Source organism: Labeo rohita, chromosome 15 (genome assembly GCF_022985175.1).
Source record: "Labeo rohita strain BAU-BD-2019 chromosome 15, IGBB_LRoh.1.0, whole genome shotgun sequence".
Lineage (NCBI taxonomy): Eukaryota > Metazoa > Chordata > Actinopteri > Cypriniformes > Cyprinidae > Labeo > Labeo rohita.
The window spans coordinates 30069139-30092221 of NC_066883.1; the positions used below are offsets into that span (position 1 = coordinate 30069139).

Sequence of the window (23083 nt, forward strand, 5' to 3'; positions counted from 1 at the left end):
TCAATATTTTGATTTTTTTTGCACCCTCAGATTCCATATATTTAATATATTTTATATGTATATGTGTAATAGAAAAATACAGTTGTGTATATATACACATACACGTCATATGTCATACTACATATTTATAAAATATACAAATGTTTTAATCAAAGTATGAGGTAATTTATTAAAATATAAAATATTACACTTTCTCAGAAATTCACTGTAATTATCTGAGATCAATGCAAAGCATTTATTTTCGTCATGCCTTCATTCACTAAATCAAATCTTACTTTCTTTGAATAATTTATATAGTGTGCCGGACTAATTTAGGATGTCTCTGTTACACATCACAGCACACGATCTGTTCTCATCATGTAACATGATCTCCACTGATTGAGTTGCAGTGTGAATGGAGCTGAATGAACTGCCTCCATTGACACACATTCATTAGCGTGTCTCACATCACCCAATCAGAGCTCTGTGCGCGTCCCCGGTCACTTGAGGAACTGTTGCGTTGGAGACGACCAACACTTTTAAACCCAAACACTTTGGAGTTATTTGGATAGTTCCACTGATGCCAAAGTAAAGTAATTAAGTACCATGATCATGAAGCGGTCGGTCCAGTCCGCACCCCCGACTGTGGTTGTGGGACCTAAAGGTTGGAGGGATGCGACTGTCCGCTCGATTCTTCGCGCCGAAGATCTTCTGCGTCAAACTCACGTAGATCAACTGCAGTCATCGACACGCTACCGCAGCCACAGCGTTGGGACTTTTAACTACAGACTGCCTCAGTTAACAGCGTACAGTGTGAACGGCAGCGTCGAAAAGGAGCACAATGAGAGTGACTCGGAAAAGAAAGACGAATTCCGACCGAAATCAACTGGAAGTATGGTAAAGTACCTTAGAAATTACCACGGTGGCTGATTTATTAACAAATCAAGCAGCAAAGTGCTTATTGGTCATTAGAAAACGCAGAATTCCGGTCCTGGTTTCTGATTGGTCAATGCAGTTGCTGCATCTTCATGACGTAGTGCGCACCACTAACTGCAGATCGTTTTTTTGTTATGAATCTTTTACATTTTACATTTAATAAAATTATTTGTGAATACAATTTTGAGGCGTTCAGAAAATGCAAATTTTCTGTTTTCAAAAATACAGAGCCCCTATAAGAGCGGGCAAGGACATTTGGTAATTTTATGGGTCTGGCTTTTGGTCTTGTCCACGTCCAGCTATTTTTATCTGTACAAAACAGCTTGTTTTGCTGCTTGATAAGGTAAATTGGTGTGTCTTACCATATTATTATTATTTATTTTTTTTTTTGTAGTGCAAACAGTTTTACCGTTTACTGCACGTTATTATTATTTCCCTATAGCGGCTAACAAACCAGAAGTCTCACCCATAGGCTTACTTCCACATTGAAGAATATGGTGGATACTGGCCATAGTTGTAAAAATAAAATATTTCAATGCTATTGCGTTCTTTCCACAACGTTTGCCTTTGTTCGCAAAACCTTTACATTCCCCTAAGAAATGCAAGTTTTGCAAGCAAATGCAAAATTTAATGGAGGAAGGCACACATTTTCTGAGAGAAAGCCAAAGCATTAGAATATAATTTGTATGATGTAATGTACATGAAATTAAAATATATCTACCATTAGCCTCTACACTTAATATTTTATTTGCTGTTGACCAATGAGAAAGTAATTTCGGTTAACCAATAGGCTTACATTATAAAATATATTAAACTAGAAAACGGCTGTTTTAAATTGTAATAATATTTTAGATTATTAATGTTTTTACTGTATTTTTGATCAAATACATTACCAGTCAAACATTTTTATAAGCTGCTAAAAAAATCAGCTTTGAAATCACAGAAATAAATTACATTTTAAAATATATTCAAATAGAAAACTTATTTTAAATTGTAAAAATATTTCAAAAAATTTTACTGTTTTTGCTGTACTTTGGATCAAATAAATTCAGGCTTGGTAAGCAGAAGAGACTTCTACAAAAAAAAAAAAAAATAAAAATTAAAAATCTTACTGTTCAAAAACTTTTGATTGGTAGTGTATATGCAGTCTTAGTGAGCATAATATAACTAAATAAAAAACAATTATGAATATTAGTATATGATAAGACTAGAATTAGGCCTCAAGTTGTTTTACAGTCAATGTTCAATAAAGTATATTCCATATTCCAACATTATGATAAAGCATTGTTTTTCTTTCATAGCTCACTTCTGCAATCATTAGCGGGCCGTTCCCTCCACCGGCCCTGCGTGATCAGAGTGCAGTGGCCAGCACCGGTATGGCGGGTGAATATATGCGGGGTGTGAGAGAGGTGGAGGGTCACTTGCGCAGACAAGCAGGCAGGGTCACACAGGAGGGCACCAGGGTGGAGCATCAGAGGGAACGGCTGGAAAAATTGCTTCGCAGTCTGAGGAAAGCATTACTGGTGAATCAGCAAAGTGCAGATGGCAGGACATTTCGACCGGCCACCACAGAGACAGTGAGTAGCTACAGTATATATAATAACAGGGTATCAGGAATTTAAAATTACCCAATAAAAAAGTGAAATAAAGAGATTGTGGACTTACAAAATATAATAAACATGCTTGTTTTAAATCATAGCTTCCACTATGTTTTTTTTTAAGATACAGGACGGAGCCGATGATCTTCTACTCGATGAACGAAGAGGCCTGAATGTGCTAAAACAAGAACTGGAGAACATGTTGAGAAAGACTTTAACTCAACAACAGGTGGAAAATAGGCCTTGTTTGAGGTTTAATATGTACATACAGAGCTTTGCGAAAGTATTCATACCCCTTCATTGTTTTCATGTTTTGTTATGTTGCAGCCTTATGTTAAACTGTTTTAAAACTTTTTTCCACACCAATCTACTCTCAACACACCATAATGGCAAAGCAAAAAACTGATTTGTTTAACTTAGCAAATTTATTGGAAATAAAAAACTGAAATGATTCCATTGCAAGTATTCACACCCTTTTCTGGGACACTTGAAATTGTGCTCAGTAGCGTTCATATCACTTGTAGATGTTACTACACTTAGAGTGGAGTTAACCTGTGGCAAATTCATTTGAATGAGTATGATTTGGAAGGCACACACCTCTCAATAAAAGGTCTAACAGCTGAAAATGCATATCAGAGCAAAAGCCAAACCCTGAGGTCAAAAGAACCGCCTGTAGAGCTCAGAGACAGGATTGCATCAAGGCACAGATCTGGGGAAGAGTTCAGAAAAAAATCTGCTGCATTGAAGGTTCGCAAAAGCATGTAGCTTCCATTATCCATAATGGAAGTAGTTTGGAGCAACTAGGACTCTTTCTAGAGCTGGCCTCCTAGCCAAACTGAGCAATTGATGAAGAGGGGCCTTGGTTAGACCAAGGTGACCAAGAGGCTTATGGTCACTCTAGTTGAGCTCCATGATCATATATGCAGATGGGAGAAACTTACAGAAGGACAAACATCACTGCAACACTCCATTAATCCAGTTCTCATGACGGTGTGGCAAGACTCAATCCTCTCCTCCAGGCACTGCTCAACACTTGCACAGTGGCATCCCATAATAAAGTGTTGTGGTAGCAGCCTAATGCTGTGGGGCTTTTTTTTTCAGCAGCGGGGACTGAGGGACTCATCGAAGTAGAAGGAAAGCTCCACACTTTAAAGTATAGAGATGAAGGCCATAGTCCAAAGCATTTAGAACCTCAGTCTGAGCAGAAGGTTCACCTTCCAGCAGGACAATGACCCAAAGCACACAGCAATAGAGGCTCACAGCCTGGGCTTGAACCCAATCAAATATTTCTGAAGAAACCTGAAAATGTCTGCCAGCCCCCATTCAAGCTGACACAGCCTGAGGAGGTGAAGAAGTGAGGAGAAGAATGACAGATAATTGCCAAATGCAAATGTGCAAAGCTTGTCGCATCATACCTATAAAGACTCAAGGCTGCAAAGGTGCTTCAACAAAGTAGTGTTAAATGAATACTTATGAAATGTACTTATTTCAGTTTTTTTAATTTGAATAAATTTGCAAAGTTGTCACAAATGTGTTTTTTGCTTTGTTATTATGGTCTATGGAGTGTAGATTGATGTGGAAAAAAAATGATTTAAAGCAGTTAGCAGTTATATAAGGCTGCAACACAAAACGTGAAAAAAATAAAGGGGTATGAATACTTTCGCAAGGCACTGTATGTCTAATGCCTATAAACACATTTTTCATTTATAAGATACCATCTAATATAATAGTCTTATCTTAAATAGTGAAAAAAGAGAATGCTGTATTCCTTTTTTAATTGAGGTTTTGGCTGGGAGCAGTAAGCAGTTGTTGGATTGTGCATTTGAGAGATCCAGGGTAACAGAGCTGCTTCCCCAGCACGGCTCACTCTCAGCGGGTGTGAAAACATACCCTTGTCCCCTCTCGCTGAAACCTGACCCCGCTGGACCATTCACTCCAGGTACCCCAGGCCACTTTTATATTAAAGTCTCTCACCCTTCCTTTGTCTCTTTGTCAACCAAGCGAACATCTGTTGGTATCTAATCTCACTCTGTCTGTCGTTAAAGAGTGTAAACAGGCTTTGGATTCTTCATCAACAGTACTACGTGAATCTCAGCAGCTCAGAGAGAACATTTCACAAGTCATGAGTGATGTCATCAGAAAGCAAACAGACATGCACCGCTCAGCCAGCGAGGCCCTGCTGAGGAAAATCACTGAAACTATCAACCTAGAGGTTTGTGATTAAAGTGGAGAGTGGAATGGAATTCTTCTTCTGCTTTGCATTTCAGTTAAATGTGACTAATGAATTAATTTTTTGGAGTAATTTACTGTATTTAAGTGTACTTTTTCTTCTTCCTCATTAGCAACATCTGACACTGAGCTCAGCTGCCACAAAACAGGCCATTTACCGCAAACAGAGACAGATGCAGTGTGCTGGCTACAGTCTTGGCAGAGCTATGGTATGGTGTTATTTGTAGACTGTGGTGCTAATTTACTACCAAAGTAGTACTGTAAATTAGCCACTACCACTAAATTTAATCTTAATGCCACTAAAAGTCCAACATTCTGCATAATGTTATCGTCCTTTTCATTACTTCTTCACTCACTGATTGATGCAGATGAATTCCTTCCTTGCAGGGCCCAGTCTGCAGTGCTGATCTTTTTTGTCGTGAGAGATTAAGCAGGCCTATGACTCAGCTGTATGGGCGGCATTCAAGTTTTGGGCTGCCAGAATCCGACCTCCTAACACAGGTCAGAGCATTGGATGTAATCTAACATTCACAACTTTCCTTTATAAACTTGTAGTCATAAAGGGCAATACTTCCTAATATTTGTTTTCTAACCTGATTCACAATTAACACTGCCATTCAAAAGTTTGGGATCAGTAAGGCATTTAATGTTTTTTAAAGAAGTCTCTTACGCTCATCAAAGTTGCATTTATTTGATCAAAAAATGTAATATTATTGCAATTTGACATAACAGTTCTTTTATTTTAATATACTTTAAAATATAATTCATTTCTGTGATGCAAAGCTGAATTTTTCATCTTTAATGAATAAAAAGTTAAAAAGAACTGCATTTATTCAAAATACTATCACTTTTTGTCAACTGAACACATCCTGAATCATGCTAAATTACTAATTTCATTCAAACAAAGAATTTACTGACCCCAAACCTTGAATGGTAGTGTATACTGTTATAAAAGATTTCTATGTTAAATAAATGCTGTTCTTTTTGATGTTTAATTCATCAAGGAATCCTGAAAAAAGTATCACAAAATATTAAGCAGCACAACTTTCCAACACTGATGATAAATCAGCATATTAGAATAAATTCTGTGACACTGAATACTGAAGTAATGATGCTGAAAATTCAGCGTTGCATTACAGGAATAAATTCTAATTTAAAGTATATTTAAACAGTAAACCACTATTTTAAATTGCAATAATATTTCACAATATTACTGTTTTTTCTGTATTTTTAATCAAATATATACAGTCTTGATGAGCAGAAAAGACTTCTTTAGAAAACATAAAAAATCTCACTGATTCCAAACTTTTGAACAGCAGTGTGTTTTGCATATGCAATAACAGTTAGAAAAATACATTAAAAAACACTATGACAGTATAATTGTTTATAATTTAATTCAAACAATCATGTAAAACACAAAGAGTACATCATATTTTTAAAATGTAAGGATACAAAATCTTCACTACTGATCAAAAATTGGGGTTAGTAAGATTGTTTTTTAAAATTTGCCTCTAATGTTCAACAAGGCTGCATTTAAAATAGAGTAAAAACAGTTTAAAATAACGCTTTTCTATTTTTTTTTTGGTCAAATAATTTTGTCAAATTGTCAAATAAGTTTTATTAAATATTTTAGTATATTTAAAAAAAAACAATTTATTTCTGTGATGCAAAGTTGAATTTTTAGCAGCCATTATGCAGAAACCATTCTAAAAAATGCTGATTTGCTGCTCAACAAACATTTGTTATCAATGTTGAAAACAGTTGTGCTGCTTAATATTTTTCTGAAAACCATTTTTCAGCATTATTTGATGATTAGAATGTAAAAAACAAACATTTAATGCATCCTTGTTGAGGAAAAATATGCATTTCTTAAAAAAAAAAAAACTTGCTGATCCCAAACTTTAGAATAGTAGTGTAGGCTAATAGTCTAAATTAAACACTAACTTTATTGTGAACTGTTAACACATACATTTCCCTCGTACTCTCAGGGCAGTACTATGCTCCGGAAACATCTGGAAACCTCAGGGAAGGAGATTGCAGAGCTGCAGGTCGCTCATCGGCAGCTGGAGGATGACAAGTATGGAAAACGTGCCGCTGCCAGTGTAGACTCTGCTGTAGTCAGGCTGCGGCGTCGACTCGTACGTCCCCAGTCTGTCCGGCCTGCAACCAGTTAAAACTCTACTGACAGCAATTTAAACAAAGATGGTGCTTCACTTTCCAAAAGCATTTTCTAAAAGTTACCATGTGGTGTTTGCAAAATAAGGGTTTGGTGATTGTTAGTCATTTGAATAATATTCAGCAAATACACAAGCTCAATGTGTGACAGATGTGTGAATATCTTTAAGACTGTCAACAAACAGAATGACACTCCAGTATTATTCAAATACTAGAGCCACAATAATAATACAGTAATAATTTGATTTTAAGAGTTTTGACTGAGGATTTGCTGTATTTCCACCAAAGCCTTAAATAAAGATTTATAGTGTGGTACAATTCTGATAGACTTTACCAGCAATGTCTTGATCTTGACTTTTAGTTTTACCAATTACCAATCATTAGAGACACCTCGTAAAAACAGGCTCTGAAAAACTAAATATATGTCTGATCTTGTCTCCAACTCTGCCAGTAAACCACAGCAATGTCTCTTTACCTTAAACACATAAAAACATTAATACAGACTTGCATATCATTTTTCCTGTGATACGATAGAAGGCATGATGCCTTGCCGATTATTTGAATTTTGCTGAATGAGTCTTATCTGTGTCTCCAGACTCTTCCTCTCTTTCAGCACTTTCTTCCCCTCTTCCTTTAACTTTTCTCTCTCATCCTTCACTCTTTTTTCCTCCTCTCTCATCTTCCTCATCTTTTCCTCAAACAGCCGCAGCTCCTCCTCAAACTGCTCTTTCTCTTTTGCCAGTTTGTCTGACAGTTCAGCATGCTCTTTTTCTCTCTGCTCCAGTTCTTTCTGCTGCACGGTCTCATTCCCGCCGACCACACCACACTCCACACTCTGCTGCTGAGAAAGTGACACAGGAAGTGCAATAAATGTAAATACACATTAGAGGAATAGTTCACCCAAAATGATCATTTGCTTAGCCTCAAACCATCCAAGATGTAGATGAGCTTGTTTCTTCATTGGAACCATTTTGGTGAAATGTAGCATTACATCACTTGCTCACTGATAGATCCTCTACAGTGAATGGGTGCCGTCAGAATGAGATTTTAAACAGCTGATAAAACCATAACAGCAATCCACAAGTGAAAACAGTCCAAAATAGTTTTAAAAAATGTGAAGATTTTGATATGAGAGGACAAGAGGTGAACAACATTTTCACTAGAGGGATGATAATTATGGATTTGTATTTTGGCCATAAGCAATGGTTGAAAGTTAAAACACCTTAATGATGGATTTGTTGCTTAAACACAGCCTTTCATTTCACAAGACGTAAACTGATGGACTGTCGTGTGGATAACTTGTGGATTATTATGTTCTCATCAGCTGTTTTGACTGTCATTTTGACGGCACCCATTCACTGCAAAAGATCCATTGGTGAGCAAGTGATGTAATGCTAAATTTTTCCAAATCTGTTCCAATGAAGAAACATCTACAAGAAAGATCTACATTTTTGGTTGAGCCTAGGGGTGAGTACATTTTTAGAAAAATTCTCAACTTCGGTGAATTATTCCTTTAAGAGTCTGGAACATACTTCAGAAATTTCATTCTAAACTTATAATACCTACATGTAACTCTATTACATTCTAGATTCTAGACACGTTTTAGATAAACACACCCACCCTTTTGACATCATAATCACTTGTAAGAGTTGTAGGTGGAGCTTCTCCCTCAAGTAGGAGTTGATTTTGAACTTCAAAGCAGCTGTCTTGGATTATTACAGCAGCCTTTAAAATAAGAGTACGATATGTATACATTATACAAACATATAAACATTTAGATTTATTATAAGGTAATCAATGACTCATACCTGCAGACTGTAGAGTATGTGGATTAAGTTGTGAACACCCTCTGATACCTGGATTGGTAGAGAAAATGCATATTATCATCATTAATCATATACACTGACCAGACAAAATTTCTATATAAAAATTGTTGATAAATCTATTATTACATAAATTGTTCCATTGAATTGAATGGGGCAATTTGTGGTTTCACAAACCATTAAAGGAGAAGTTCACTTCCAGAATAAAAATGTAATTATAATTTACTCACCCCTATGTCATCCAGGATGTCTTTCTTTCTTCAGTTGAAAAGAAATTAAGGTTGTTGAGGAAAACAATACAGGATTTTTCTCCATATAGTGGACGTCAATGGTGGCCAATGGTTTGAAAGTCCAAACTGCAGTTTCAGTGCAGCTTCAAAGGGCTCTGCACAATCCCAGCTGAGAAATAAGGGTCTTGTCTAGCGAAACCTTTGGTCATTTTCTTAAAACAAAAATATATTTACTTTTTTACCACTAACTTGTCTCACACCAGCCCAACCTCGCGCATTATGTAATGGTCACACGTGACGTAGGCGAAAGTACTGACCCAGTGTTTACAAAGCAAACATGCAAAGAAACTCCCTTTACAAAAAAAGAGTAAAACTGCAATGTCAGACGATTTTGAAGTTTTTTCTACCTTTTTGAACTGAAGTACACACCACACGTGACCTTTCCAACATGATTACGTAATGCATTACGACGTGCATATGTTTTGCAGAGCTAGTGCAATATGAGCATTTACGGCTAAAAATTACATACATACATCTAAAGTTTTTTAAGAAAATGACTCATTTTGCTGGATAAGACTCTTATTCCTCAGCTGGGATCATGTAGAGTCCTTTGAAACTGCAGTTTGCACCTTCAAACCATTAGCCACCAGGAAAAATCCTGGAATGTTTTCCTCAAAAACCTTAATTTCTTTTCAACTTTAGAAAGAAAGACGTGAACTTGGATTACATGGGGTGAGTAAATTATCCGAAATTTTTTATTCTGGAAGTAAACACAGACTTTATCATTATCTGCTTATGTTTTAAAAATAAGTTCAAATATGTAGTAAACTGCTTGCAAATGTGTTTACCTTGAAATAAGTCTGGTGGGCAGGGCTTACTGGGGCTACCGTGAGAGGCCCCACCCCTGTTCCTACTAGAGCACTCCTCCTGCTCCGACTTTGCAAATTTTGTTCATTATCTGACAAAAAAATAATATAATAAATAACTCCTTTAAATGACTCAAAGAACATCATTAACGTTTAAAAAAAAACATGGGTAAGTAAATGCTTACAGATTTATTTACTGTAAAAAATACTCCTGTAATGTGGTTCCTTTTAAAAATAATGAAATCATTTTCTGTTATATAACACTAATGTGATTACTCACGGTTTGCTCTTTCCTGGCTTAAGTTTTCATGGTTACTTGGTGACCATATGCAAGGGAAAAGCCAAGTCAACAAAGTGACAGCCAGGTTCACCACTGGGGAAAAAAAGACTATGGTGAAGTTCACTAGAGCCTGTGTGTCTACAGAGAGAAAGACAGACTCATTACCCTCTTCCTGTGCGTCAGACAGTAATGTGACTCCTTGAGGGGTGTTTTCAGGGTGGGGCTGAACGAGAAGGCGGCAGGTAGCCAGACTCCATCTACCAGTCCCTCTACAGATCTTTAACTTCTCCTCAATAACAGAGCACACCTGCAGGTCCAGGGAGAACAGTGCCTCTACACACACACACACACACAGACATACAGAAGGAATCCAACAATATATCTGCATGCAGTGATTACCAGGGTTCAAGCACTTTAGGCATAAAAGGAAAAAGACATTTCATATTATTTAGCAAGGCTGTACCCACCTAAATCAATGATTAAATTTTTTTTGATTATTGGTTAATTTGGACAGGCCCCTTTTTCTAAACAACCCCCTTCCCAAACGGTAAATTTCAACATTTTCTGGATAAAAATAACTATTGGCCTAGAGAGTCCAGATAATTGTACTGCAGAGTTTTTTTTGTTTTCCAGATTGAGTGAAAAACCTAGGACTAGTTCGCAAACTGACAGTTTAGGAGTTATGAGCAACTTCGTACTTTTGATCGCTGTAGCACCCCCATTGGGCTGACTGGGGTGAGCCTTGGTGACATAGGCAGTTTGAGTAGTACCATGCCTCCAAGTTTCAAGTCTCTACGACTTACGGTTTGGTCTGCACCATCAGTTTTACGTGGAGATCACTGATCCGTGACCATTCTAACAATTACTATAGGGTTTCAGCGCTACACGCTTGAACCCCTAATAAGGAATAATAAAGTCACGCACAGGTGGATGGATGGATGTGTACCTTGTAATTTCTGTATCTTCTTGACTTTGATTTCCCCCTCATTCTTCTTGGTCTGATCATCAGGAAGACTGTTTAAAAGTTTAGGGTGGGTAAGATTTATTAATGTTTTTAAAAGGAGTCTCTTATACTGCATTTATTTGAGCAAAAATACAGTAAAAACAGTAATATTGTAAAATAAGACTATAATTTTTTATTGTAATTGTGTTTAAAAATGTAATTTATTTCTGTGATAGCAAAGCTGAATTTTTCTAATATGCTGATTTGCTGCTCAAGAAAAGATTCTTACAAAATTTTTAATTAACATAATTTAAAACAAATAAAAACTCTTTATAAGTCTACAGCACCTATCAGCAGCCTGTCTCAGCAGCGTCATCCACGTGTTGCGCTCCTCACGAGTCTGTGTGTGTATCTCATACATCTCCGGCCCCCCAGAGCAATCACCACTGATCAGAAATAATCCTCTGTCCTGATTGGCTATTTCCCTCACAATGAGCCTTCGCAAGGGCATCACAGATGGCTTCTGCTCCTGATAACACAACATATTTAAAACTGAACATAAACTTTGATTTCTTAAAGGAGAAGTTCACTTCCAGAACAAAAATGTACTCACCCCTAGTCATCCAAGATGTTCATGTCTTTCTTTATTAAGTCGTAAAGAAATTATGTTTTTTGAGGAAAACATTTCAGGATTTCTCTCTATATAGTGGATTTCTATGGTGCTGGCATGTTTGAACTTCCAAAATGCAGTTTTAATGCAGCTTCAAGGGCTCTAAATGATCCCAGCCAAGGAAGAAGGGTCTTATTTAGTGACGTAGGGCGATTTTGAAGTTGGAGGAGAAAGTACGATTGGAGTTTTTCGATCTACCCTAACTGTATTGACCTGGAATACACAGAGTTCACGCAGAGCTAGACAAGAAGAACATTTTAGGTTAAAAAGTACATAAATTGTCATTTTTTTTTAGAAAATAACCAATTGTTACGCTAGATAAGACCCTTCTTCTTTGGCTGGGGTCATTTAGAGCCCTTTGAAGCTGCATTTAAACTGCATTTTGGAGGTTCAAACTCGTGGACACCATAGAAGTCCACTATATGGAGAGAAATCCTGAAATGTTTTCCTCAAAAAACATAATTTCTTTATGACTGAAGAAAGAAATACATGAACATCTTAAAAGACAAGTGAGTGAGTATTCTCTAAATTTTGGTTCTGGAAGTGAACTTCTCATTTAAGTGCACACACACAGAAAAAAGGACAGAAAAAAACGCAATATAATGTATATATTTCTATACCAGTGCAGCAAAGACAAACTTCTGCTCTTTCTCCTGAAGGAAAGCCAAAACATCTGTGAGGAGCAGGGCAAGAACATCTGTAAAAGAGAGAAAGAGACACTGGAAATGGAATTAAATAATACATTAAAGGGACAGTTCACCCAAACATGTAAATTCTGTCATTAATTACTCATCCTCATGTCGTTCCAAACCCGTAAGACCTTAGTTCAGCTTCAAAACACAAATTAAGATATTTTTGATGAATCAGAGAGCTTTCTGAGCTTTTTAACGACATCCTTATTACCCTTCTGGGACTTGAATGTGGTAAGTACATTGCTGTCCATACAGGGTCAGAAAGCTCTCGGATTTCATCAAAAATATCTTTATTTGTGTTCCGAAGATGAACGAAGGCCTTACAGGTTTGAAACGACAAGAGGGTAATTAATGACAGAATTTTCAATTTTTGGTTGAATCATCCCTTTAATAAAAATAATAGAAACACACATGGCAGTAGGACCTCTCAGTCTGCCAGAGGTGGTCCTACAGGTCAGCGCTGAAGAGTGTGTGAGAGTTCGGTGTGTTTTCTGCAGGTCCTGCTTGCCGAAGATCTCTCCGTTCTTCAGGCGGGTGCAGCTCTTGTTGTCTAGGCGATTTATAATATCTTGTAGTTTCTTTGCACGCTCGTAATCTCCCACATGTCGCTCCACCTTCTCTATCACCCCTCGAAGACCCTCCAACGCCACTGCAATATCATAGCGCTCAGCACTGCCATCTACAGGAGTGACAGCACGGCACAAGAGTGATCATTCAGATAATATATAAATTGATGTATTTATATTTCACTGATTACTCACTTAATTTAACAACTGCAAAAATGGATTTACCATCAGTGTGTTGAAGGAGTCTCTCTATTAGTACAGGGTACTTTGTGATTCTCTGAGTAACAAGTAACAGGAATTCTGGGATTTCACGTCGCTTTATGACAGAGTTGGTACTTTGCTGCTGCAGATACAACAAATACGATTCATTGGCATAAAAAACAAAAGGTTCCGTATGCGTTTGTATGCGTTTAATCAACTTACTCTGAGAAATATTTGTAGTTTTCTGTTGCTCTGTAGTAGTTGCTTATAAATTTTTAACGCTTCTGGATGCCGACTGCAGAAATCACCATACAGCTCTATCATCTGAGAAGCATTTCGGCCTGCAAACTACATACACAATTGCTGAATCAACCTAAGGTAACAGTTAAACTTATTCAGTCACAATGTAAATTAATCAATTTTTAAATCTTCAAATGTTTGGGTTCTCACTTGCCTGTTGACATAAAATATCACCAATTTGTCTTATGATGTAGTTCTTGCGCATTCCTGGCTGAATAGATGCCCGCTGTCTGGCCTCCATGTCTACAAGAAAGCTTCTGTGCAAAGCTAAGAGCTCATCCAGCTTGGGGAAAATCTTAGAGACCATGTCCTGCTCCAGCTGCACTTCCTCCAACAATCCCGGTCTCAAAACATCAGCCATAACAGAGAGAGTCTGGATGTGGTGAAATTCTGTCTGCATCAGCTCTGTGACAAACACATCACTAACTAATCAAATTAGGCTTAACCAAAGCATCCAAGTTTTTTTAAAGAACAGTGTAGTACATATGATCAAAAAATATATTAAACATATTTAACAACTTAAAACAGGGTTTGCAGCCATAATTACTAACCATAGATGATCTCCTGTCTCTTGACCACCTTTTTGTCCAGTGTCTTACTGAATTCAGGGTTCACAACAGAAGTCCAAGATTCAGCCGAGTAGTCAAATGATACGTGAGCTGACGAATCAGTAGAATCTGCAGAGAGGAAAAAATTACATAGAGTTAGTGTTTGGAAAAATCACAGTTGAGGTGTAAAGTTTACATACTCCTTGCAGAATCTGCAAAATGTGAATTATTTTATTATTCCTCTTATTTTGGTAAAATAATTAACATTTTGTAGATTCTGCAACGTGTATGTAAACTTTTGACCTCAACTGTACAATTCAGCCAAAAATTATGTTATTTGACATATATTTTTTTGGGTACACTCATGGCGCTTTTTATTTTATTTTAGAGCTCAACAGTAGGGTTATAATAGTAAACTAAAACCATTGAAATATGTCCCTTAATTGAAAGAAATCTTAACAGAAATAAAATAATAATAATACAAAACAAAGTTAATGTATTATTTATACATATATAATATTTATACATTTTAATATGGATTCATTATAAATGTATTTGAGTTCAGCTAGTTTTATTTCAGATTTATATATTTCAAAGTTAATATTGATACAAAAATGAATAAATATATACATATTTTTAAAAAAAACTGATATAAATATCAAAACAGCACAATTATTAAAACTTTAAAATTAAAAGGAAATATATAAAAACTAATTGAAAAAAAATTAGTGAAATCTATAATAGTATCTCTATCATACTCAATAGCCCCAGTTCTGTTATGACAACTCTCAGAAGATATTTGCATGGTAATGCATATGACAATGTTAATGTATTTAGTCTTGGAAGAATATATCTGATATGCTGCTGAATTGCTCCAAGTACATGTACATACAGCGATACGGTGCTGTGAATATTTAAGACATACTGCTGCTGCACAAGTAGCATATATAATAACCTGTAGCAGATCCATACAGGTGGAGCTGGGGAGGTGGAGGGTTTTAGAGGAACCCTAAGAGAGTGCTGCAAAATGCTCTGAATGCTAACAAGCCATTTAAATGTAAAGCAGTAAGCTCATTGGCTTCATATGCAACATGAACCAATCAGCTTGTGCCAGTTAATTTAACTGAATATCATCAGTTTGCTTTAACAACCCCGATCTAGTTTCATGACAGAACTTGGCATCTCCGACTGAATTTTATTGCATGGAAAAAAATTGGCAGGAAATTCTGCACCTTTTGATTTCGGTAGAACAAAGTCATACAGGTTTGAAATGACTGGGTGAACTCACTGGAGTTGGGGCTTCCAGAAGAATGACCAATAAAAGACTTGCTTTTCCGTAGAGTGAAATTATGGCCACACCCCTCGCTGTTACTCCGCTTTCTAATACAGAAACACACAGAGCATCTCAAAATGTACACATCAGCGGCATAAAGACAAATTAAATTTATGGAAGACATAAACAAACCTGTGTGTCATGATGCTGCTGTCATTGACCAGAGACAGAGATGGAGAACTTTGACTAGACGAGTCTGTTAATCAAATACATATGATCACATGAGCTCTACATGACATGGTTGGTTATAATTTAATGTCAGAGTAACATGGTTGTCTCTCTCACATAGTAATATTGAAGAGTCAGCGCTTTTCAGAAGTGCCTGGTGAGGATTCTGGGTTATGGAAATAAATGCAATCACATATCATAGTTTCAAGCACACTTGTAAGTGGCGTGTCATATGTTTAACACACAAACAATCACCTTTAGACACAGAGGGGCAGAATCACAGCAGGTCTTATGAATGATCATGAAGCAGTCTGGACAGGAAGTGACATCATAAAGCCTTTTGGTACAACAAATATTTTTGCATAAATGTAAAATATATATCTGTACAAGAAACACACACTTACATGCACACTGCTGCGGTTCATCACTGTTAGCTCCCTCACAGACCTCACAAGCTGCTTTAACAGGCTGCTGTGGTGGGCAGAGCTGGTGGAAGGCTGAGGAAACCTCTGCATTTACCTGTGAACCAGCACATATTACAGCATATTACAAGGATATTCACATAATGTGTCTAATCACCACCAATCATGTCATGTCTAGATGACAGTAGCTGACTTGAAGTTTAAAAAAGAATTTTGAGAATTACTGAATATTGTTTTTCACTGAGATTTGCTAATGTAAATTCAATTTTTTTTTAACAAGATTGCTTTGAAACACTGTAAATTTAAAGCATTGTAAATTTAGCATTTTAACTAGACGGTATGCATACTACCAGTCAAAAGTTTTTGAACAGTAAGATATTTGATGTTTTTTAAAGAAGTATGTTTTGCTCACCAAGCCTGCATTTATTTGATCCAAAGTACAGTAAAAACAGTACAATTTTTAAATATTTTAGTATTTAAAATAACTGCTTTCTATTTGAATATATTTTAAAATTTATTCCTGTAATTTCAAAGCTGATTTTTTTTATTATCATTACTTCAGTCACATTCTTCAGAAATCATTCTAATATTCTTATTTGCAGTTAAAAAATTGTATTAATAATAGTATTATGTTGAAAACATCTGAGAAGAATTTTCTCAGGTTTCTTTGATGGCTAAAAAGTTCAGAAGAACAGCATTTATCTGAAATAGAAATCTTTTGCAATATAATACATTTTATAAAGTCTTTATCATCACTTTTGTTAAATTTGAAACATCCTTGCTAAATAAAAGTATTAATTTCTTAATTTCTAATTTCTTTGTTTTTTAGACATTTTACTGAGAAATTACAGAAATTAATACTCCAAACTTTTGAACTGTAGAGTGTATAGTGCTACAAAAGATTTTTATTTTAGATAAATGCTAATCTCTGGATCTTTCTATTCATCAGAGAATCCTGATTTTTTAAAATAGATAATAATAATTAAAAAAGATAATAATAATTATCAGCATATTAGAATGATTTCTGAAGGATCATGTGACACTGAAGACTGGAGTAATGATGCTGAAAATTTAGCTTCGATCACAGCAATAAATTACATTTTAAAAAAATATACTCAAATAGAAAACAGTTATTTTAAATAGTAAAAATATTTCACAATATTACTGCTTTTGCTGTATTTGAATCAAATAAATGCAGGCTTGGTGAGCAGAAGAGACTTCTTTTAAAAAACATTAAAAATATTACTGTTCAAAAACTTTTGAAAGGTAGTGTATATTAAAAAAATGTCAAATATTTTTTGTTAAACCTTCAAATCGCAAGATTTAGTATATATATACTTCATAAACAATAAAAATAATTTCCTACACATTTTATATACACCTAATCCTATATTTTTGTTTCGTATATATAATTAATTAATTTAAAAATAAAGAATAATGGCAAATTATACATGTAATTTATTCTCTAAATTTTACTGATATGTTGTGGTCATTTATGCATGTAAAATATATTAAAAAACACATCAAAAGTTTTATTTTCAGACTTCCATTTAACTTAAGGCTGCTGCACATGACAGGAAGTCTCTTTTACCATCATTTTCTCACCTTGTTCTTTATTTTGGTGTTGACCATCCGGCTCCTGAGAAAGCTTAGAGTTCGACTCACTTTATATTTGTCTGTATCACTTTTAGATGTAGGGATGATTTTCTCTTTCTTTTTCTCTTCCTCTGACTTGTTAGACCACATACTAGGAATTTGGAAATTAATAGTGAAACAATTAAGTATCTAAAATAAGGATTTAAGAAAGAACGTTATGCACAAAAGTCTGAATGCATGGGTGTGAGACATCAAATACCCTTTGATCTCTGTGGATGTTTCTTCATTGCTGAAGGGGAACGGCTCTAGAAACAAAAAACGAACATCCTTGCAAACTAGTTCACATTATTTAATGCATGTCTCAATCTGTCTTGAACACACTAATGCAGATACACACCATCCTGTACACTACTGATGGGTAATTTGTCTTTGACTGGAGAGTCTTGTTCAGACGCCGTAGAGTCTGATTCAAACTCAAAAGAGTCAAATGATTCCTGAGGATAAATGGACTAATGAAAAAAAAATTTTGTTACATATTGCACATCTTGCACATTGACAAAAAGCCTTTACAAATAAATTCACCTCACCTGATCCTCACCAGCCTGCAGGGTGTTGATGCTGTTTGTTATTGTAACACTGGAGCCAGTGAGTGAACTGGTTGTTGAATCAGTATGGGTTGTAAGTCCATCTACTAAAACACAAGTATGGACTTTAAACAGTCAAGATACAAAAGCATGCACCATTAGATATCAGACAATCATTAAATAATCGAAATTTCAACAGTTAATAGAGAGGGAGAGTCTTTTTTAAATACTCTTTCTGTATATCTATTGGTCGACCAACTGTGGGAAATGTCAAGGACATTCTTCATAATTAGGCCATTTCATTTTCCCTTCTAAAAATAATAAAAGGAAAAACTTTCAAATTGATTAAAAAAGTTCTTTATTGGGACTCTTATTAATGCTTCAAAAGCTGCCCTAGAGCGGACACCAGGGTTGCCAGGTTTTCACAAAAAACCCACGCAATTGCTACTCAAAACTGACCCAATTGTGTTTTGAGGAGGGTCGCCCATTAAAAATCACATTTGGCAGGGTAAAACACAGGGGGGGTTGCCCCAGTAAAATTTGCATTCCAGGGGATAAATATTACGTTTTTGGGATCACTTCAACCTGAGGACATGAAAAACAACACTGTTAAAGCAGCCCAATTCTGCAGGACTTGGCAACACTGGTGGAAACAGACATTTGTAAATTTTGTAGGTCTGCCTTCCGGTCTCAGTCGTGTCCAGCTATTTTTAGCTGTACAAAACATTGTGCTGCTTGATATTGCAAATTAGTGCGCCTTACCAATTTATAATATTGATTTATTACCTTAATTATGAACACACTGGTTTGTGGTATAACCAGTTTTACCGATTACTGCACGTTGGCTAATGAACTGGAAGTCACTGACCTTTTCACTGACCTTCTTTAGACTTTTGTCAGTGGACAAAAACAATTTATGTACTTTTGAAAGGCACATTAATAGTAGGCTATTATTACAGAAGCCATTAAATATACCTGACTAACTGATGTAAACATCATGGCATAGTTTGTAAAAGATAAACACTTACCAGAGTCGTCAGATGATAAAAGTTCCTCATCTTCATCCTGACTGGTATTATTGTTCCACACCTAACAAAAAAACAGGACTAAAAATGAGAAATGAAGCAAGAATGAAATAACAGTAATGTTTAAATTTCACTACAAATAGTAAAGCTATATCCAAGGACACTTCCCACTAACGAAATGTTAGCAAAGATATTTTGAGTAAGCAGCAGGATGGCGTTGACGCTTTCTACAATGGTACATTTTCCTAACAATATCACAGCAGTAAAGTTGCGTATCCCATATGATACGATTCGTGACTCGATTCTTGAATTAATTAGTTGAATCACATGAACTCAGTTCTTTTTCATGAACTGTTTTCAGAATGGTCGGAATTCTGTCGAAGTTCTGTCGAGTCACGATTCATTGAACTTAAGTACCATGGTTTAAGTATTATAATGGTCCTAATTTTTAAACACACTTACTGTATATTTTTGGAGCACTTCTTATTCATGTTTGTGGGAAATGTCAAGAACATTTTTCATTATTTGTCTAACCATTTAGCTTTTCAGTTCTACAACCGAAGAAAGAAAGATTCATGATTCGATCTGAATTATTAAGATAATTAAAAATGAGTTTGCTCATCCTGAATCGTCCAAGCGGTTTAGCATACCTAAACTATATAGAGTATTAGTAGTTTCGTTAGGTAAAATATTCCAGTCAGTCACAGCCACTTACATTGTGAAGCAGAGAGTATGGTGATCCTTAATAAGGGTTGGATGAAAATGGGAGAGAAAAAAAGATGACATCACTACAATAGGTTACATTCATCAGGTACTTGAACTAGATAATTTTCACTCAGCCTTGTGAATGTAATTTTCATAATCAAAGGAAACATTAACCTGAGTATGAAAACAGAGTGTCGCTTTCAGCTCTTCTCTCTGTGTCCACTCTCAGACCTTTGATCTGGGATTTTATAAAACACATACAGACCAAAAAAACCTTTTTCATTATCTTGCTTCATCTTCAAAGCAAATTCAGTACTCAACTGATTCTAATCCAAAGAATTTTTTTATTCAGTCAGTTTTATTTTAATTTAAAATTAATAAGTAATATCTGTGTGAGCTTTAACCTCTTATATCTGACCTTGTTAAGCAGAGCAGAGTCCTTCACACACTCTCGCAGCAGTATTATGGATGACTGTAAGGTTTGTGTAGTAGGACAAGGCTCGGATACACACACAGACAGTGACAACATCTCAGAGTCGTGGCTAAACCTGAGGAGGTGGGATTTACCCGCCCACACTTGTGACACACCTGCAAGGGGCGAGGCTAATGGATTGGGAGGGCTAAAAGAGAAATTGTGAAAGAAAATTGTACCGCTAAAGAATCCATTCAATAGTTTTGTGTGAGAAAAAACAAACCTTTTTGTTAAAATGAGTTAATAACGACTTACATTTTTGTCTTTTTGTCACACATAGTTGTCATTTGGCTTTGTCACAAGGGTTTATTAAAATAATTCTAGACCATTATGATTGGTTTTATTTATACATATGTATCATTTATACATCTGAAAACTGAATTAATAAGCTCAATGATGTATGGTTTGTTAGAATAGGACAATATTTGGCTGAGATACAACTATTTGAAAATCTGGAATCTGAGGTTGCAAAAAAAAAATCAAAATATTAAGAAAATTGTTTTTAAAGTTGTCCAAATGCAATGCATATTACTAATCAAAAATTAAGTTTCGATATATTTACGGTAGGAAATTTACAAAATATCTTAATGGAACATGATCTTTACTTAATATCCTAATGATTTTTTCCATAAAAGAAAAATCGATAATTTTGACTCATACAATAAATGTATTGTTGGCTATTGCTACAAATGTACCCGTGCAACTTTCGACTGGTTTTATGGTCCAGGGTCACATATATTAAAAATAGCACAGAGTTTAAGAAATTATGAACTTTTATTGTGTTCCACCCTTTGTATAAGGGGTCGTTTTGACGTTTTATGTTTAAAATAAGCTGCACAGTTTCAAAATAAAAACATATCCTTTATATTTGTTAACTGAAGCATAAAAAACTAAGTAAGTAGTAAGCAGTATCCAATGTTAGTTGTACAGAAATAAGGATACTTTACTGCTTAAAGAGTTGTATCAGAGCGTGCTGATTGGTCTGTTGGGCCAGCTGAAGGGGCGTATCCCCATCCTGATTGGCTGAGCGGATAGACATCAGGGCGCCAGGTTGACAGAGAAGAAACTCGGCGACGCTCACAAAGCCCAGACGCACACACACATGAAGGAGAGATTCTATATGCACATAAAAAACTGCATTATTAATTAATTGCATAAATGCATTTAAATGACATATTTATTCCACATTGTCTATCTGTGAAACTCATCTAGTGACTGTATACTTTGGACACCCTCATGTACAATCTCGACAGAGACCTCTAATTCAATTAGTCGACATTTATAATTCCACTGCTCATCTCCGGACATTTGTGTCATCTGGATGTGAAGCAGGAACAGTGAAATCTGATTACGCAGACACACATCCATACAATACAAGGAAGCAGGTGCTGCATTTGCCTTTGCCATCATGCACACACACAAATGCACACACATGCATACAATAAATGACAAACACACCTTGTGATGACTGTCCGAGAAGGTTGTGAGGTGTGTGTAGGTTGGCTAGAGCAAGTGTGACCCTTTCATCCATATCTGCCCGTGTAGAGCTGTCATTCAAACCATATTGACCAATCAGATGTCTGTGCTCAGTGGTGCTGAGACAGTCACTGTGGGTAACCAGGTATTCAGCCAGCTCCTGCGCATCATCCTCCACATATGTCAGATAAGACACACCCACACACATCACAGCATCATCTGTAAATATATACGCACGGACACGCACCATCTCTGGCTGATTATGACCTAAACGCAATAATGGAAACAGAAAGAAAGCACTAAATACACATATATAATCACTATGAACAGTGTGGGAGCAAAGGACAAGCAGTTTGGAGAATGGATTATATTATTTTGCATTATATTATATTATTTCTTCATTGTGTTTTTTCACCTGGAACAATGAAGTAGAGCATGGAGTGAACTCTAGTTTCCAGAATGTGTAGTAAAGTTGAGCCCTCTAGAACCACAAAAACCTCTTCCTCCTGAACCGACGGGATCAGTGCAAAAACCTTTGCTTGGCCCTAAAACACACACGCACCATATAAATAGACATAAATAGTATACTTTCATGTTTTTCATTGTAGACCTGCATAGCTATTCTTTGTCTAAAAGCACATTTAGCAATATTTTCATCTTAAAAACACATGCAAAGACGTAAAAAGACACAAAGACTATGTTACTTACATAAATAGGAACCTCTCTTCTGCTTAGCTTCATGGTTTAAAATGGCACAAACCTTCAAGAAACAAGTTGAAATGTATAAATTGAGCAAAAAATTAGTCATGTGAAATGAGGAGGTCAGATAAAAGACCAGAGAGGACTGAACTCGCTCATTCAAATGAGAGCTGAAAACTAAAAGAGACTGAGAATATGGAGTAGGGAGGAGTGAGTGAGGAGGAACGAGGATGGGGAGGAGATGATTAATGAATCACGAAACAGGAACAAGAAAGATGAATGACAGGCAGATAGGAGTGAGGGATCAGTAGAAATTTGATGAGCATGTTTCATTATTACTGTCTCATATGATTGTGTCATGATTAAACATACAGAGAGGCAGGCATTTGCTGCATCTGTCTGTCTGTCTATCTATCTATCTACCTATCTATCAGGGGCGTTTTCTCCTCAAAATATTGGATAAGAAAAAAAACTGTAGTACAAAAATAAACCAACGCCAACATTACAAAACCTAACATTAAAAAGTGTATAAATCAGTCTATTTCTAAAGAAACATTGTCCAACAGC

The 23083-nt window shown here is 35.9% G+C and overlaps 3 protein-coding genes across 4 annotated transcripts in view; 1 reads left to right on the forward strand and 2 right to left on the reverse strand.

The window, feature by feature from the left end:
- Positions 1-5231, reverse strand: part of dhx16 (DEAH (Asp-Glu-Ala-His) box polypeptide 16) — a 41882-nt gene extending 36651 nt beyond the window's left edge. The window contains exon 1 of one of the 2 annotated variants that reach the window (XM_051128677.1): positions 5099-5231. The gene's annotated coding sequence lies outside the window, so the exon portion shown is untranslated. Of the gene's footprint in view, positions 1-584; positions 720-5098 lie in introns of those variants that run through there. The other variant, XM_051128678.1, reaches the window with a different exon arrangement.
- Positions 547-6916, forward strand: ccdc105 (coiled-coil domain containing 105). The gene is made up of 8 exons (XM_051128684.1): positions 547-876; positions 2217-2492; positions 2638-2742; positions 4296-4452; positions 4559-4725; positions 4856-4951; positions 5130-5243; positions 6731-6916. Exons 1-8 carry the CDS (start codon positions 586-588, stop codon positions 6914-6916), a joined length of 1392 nt encoding a protein of 463 aa, XP_050984641.1. The 5' UTR covers positions 547-585.
- A 512-nt stretch (positions 6917-7428) lies between these two features.
- On the reverse strand, positions 7429-22667 carry LOC127176863 (rho guanine nucleotide exchange factor 28). The gene is made up of 31 exons (XM_051128687.1): positions 22526-22667; positions 22233-22362; positions 21800-22084; positions 21289-21457; positions 20288-20489; positions 20044-20107; positions 19880-19905; positions 19168-19228; positions 18143-18246; positions 17953-18064; positions 17815-17860; positions 17565-17706; positions 15942-16056; positions 15793-15848; positions 15655-15703; positions 15502-15565; positions 15325-15416; positions 14040-14165; positions 13643-13893; positions 13411-13536; positions 13213-13330; positions 12846-13100; positions 12350-12426; positions 11407-11588; positions 11063-11130; positions 10282-10449; positions 10117-10209; positions 9819-9928; positions 8726-8773; positions 8538-8642; positions 7429-7758 (listed from the first exon to the last, which is right to left on the reverse strand). Exons 1-31 carry the CDS (start codon positions 22556-22558, stop codon positions 7429-7431), a joined length of 3807 nt encoding a protein of 1268 aa, XP_050984644.1. The 5' UTR covers positions 22559-22667.
- Positions 22668-23083: the final 416 nt, after the last annotated feature.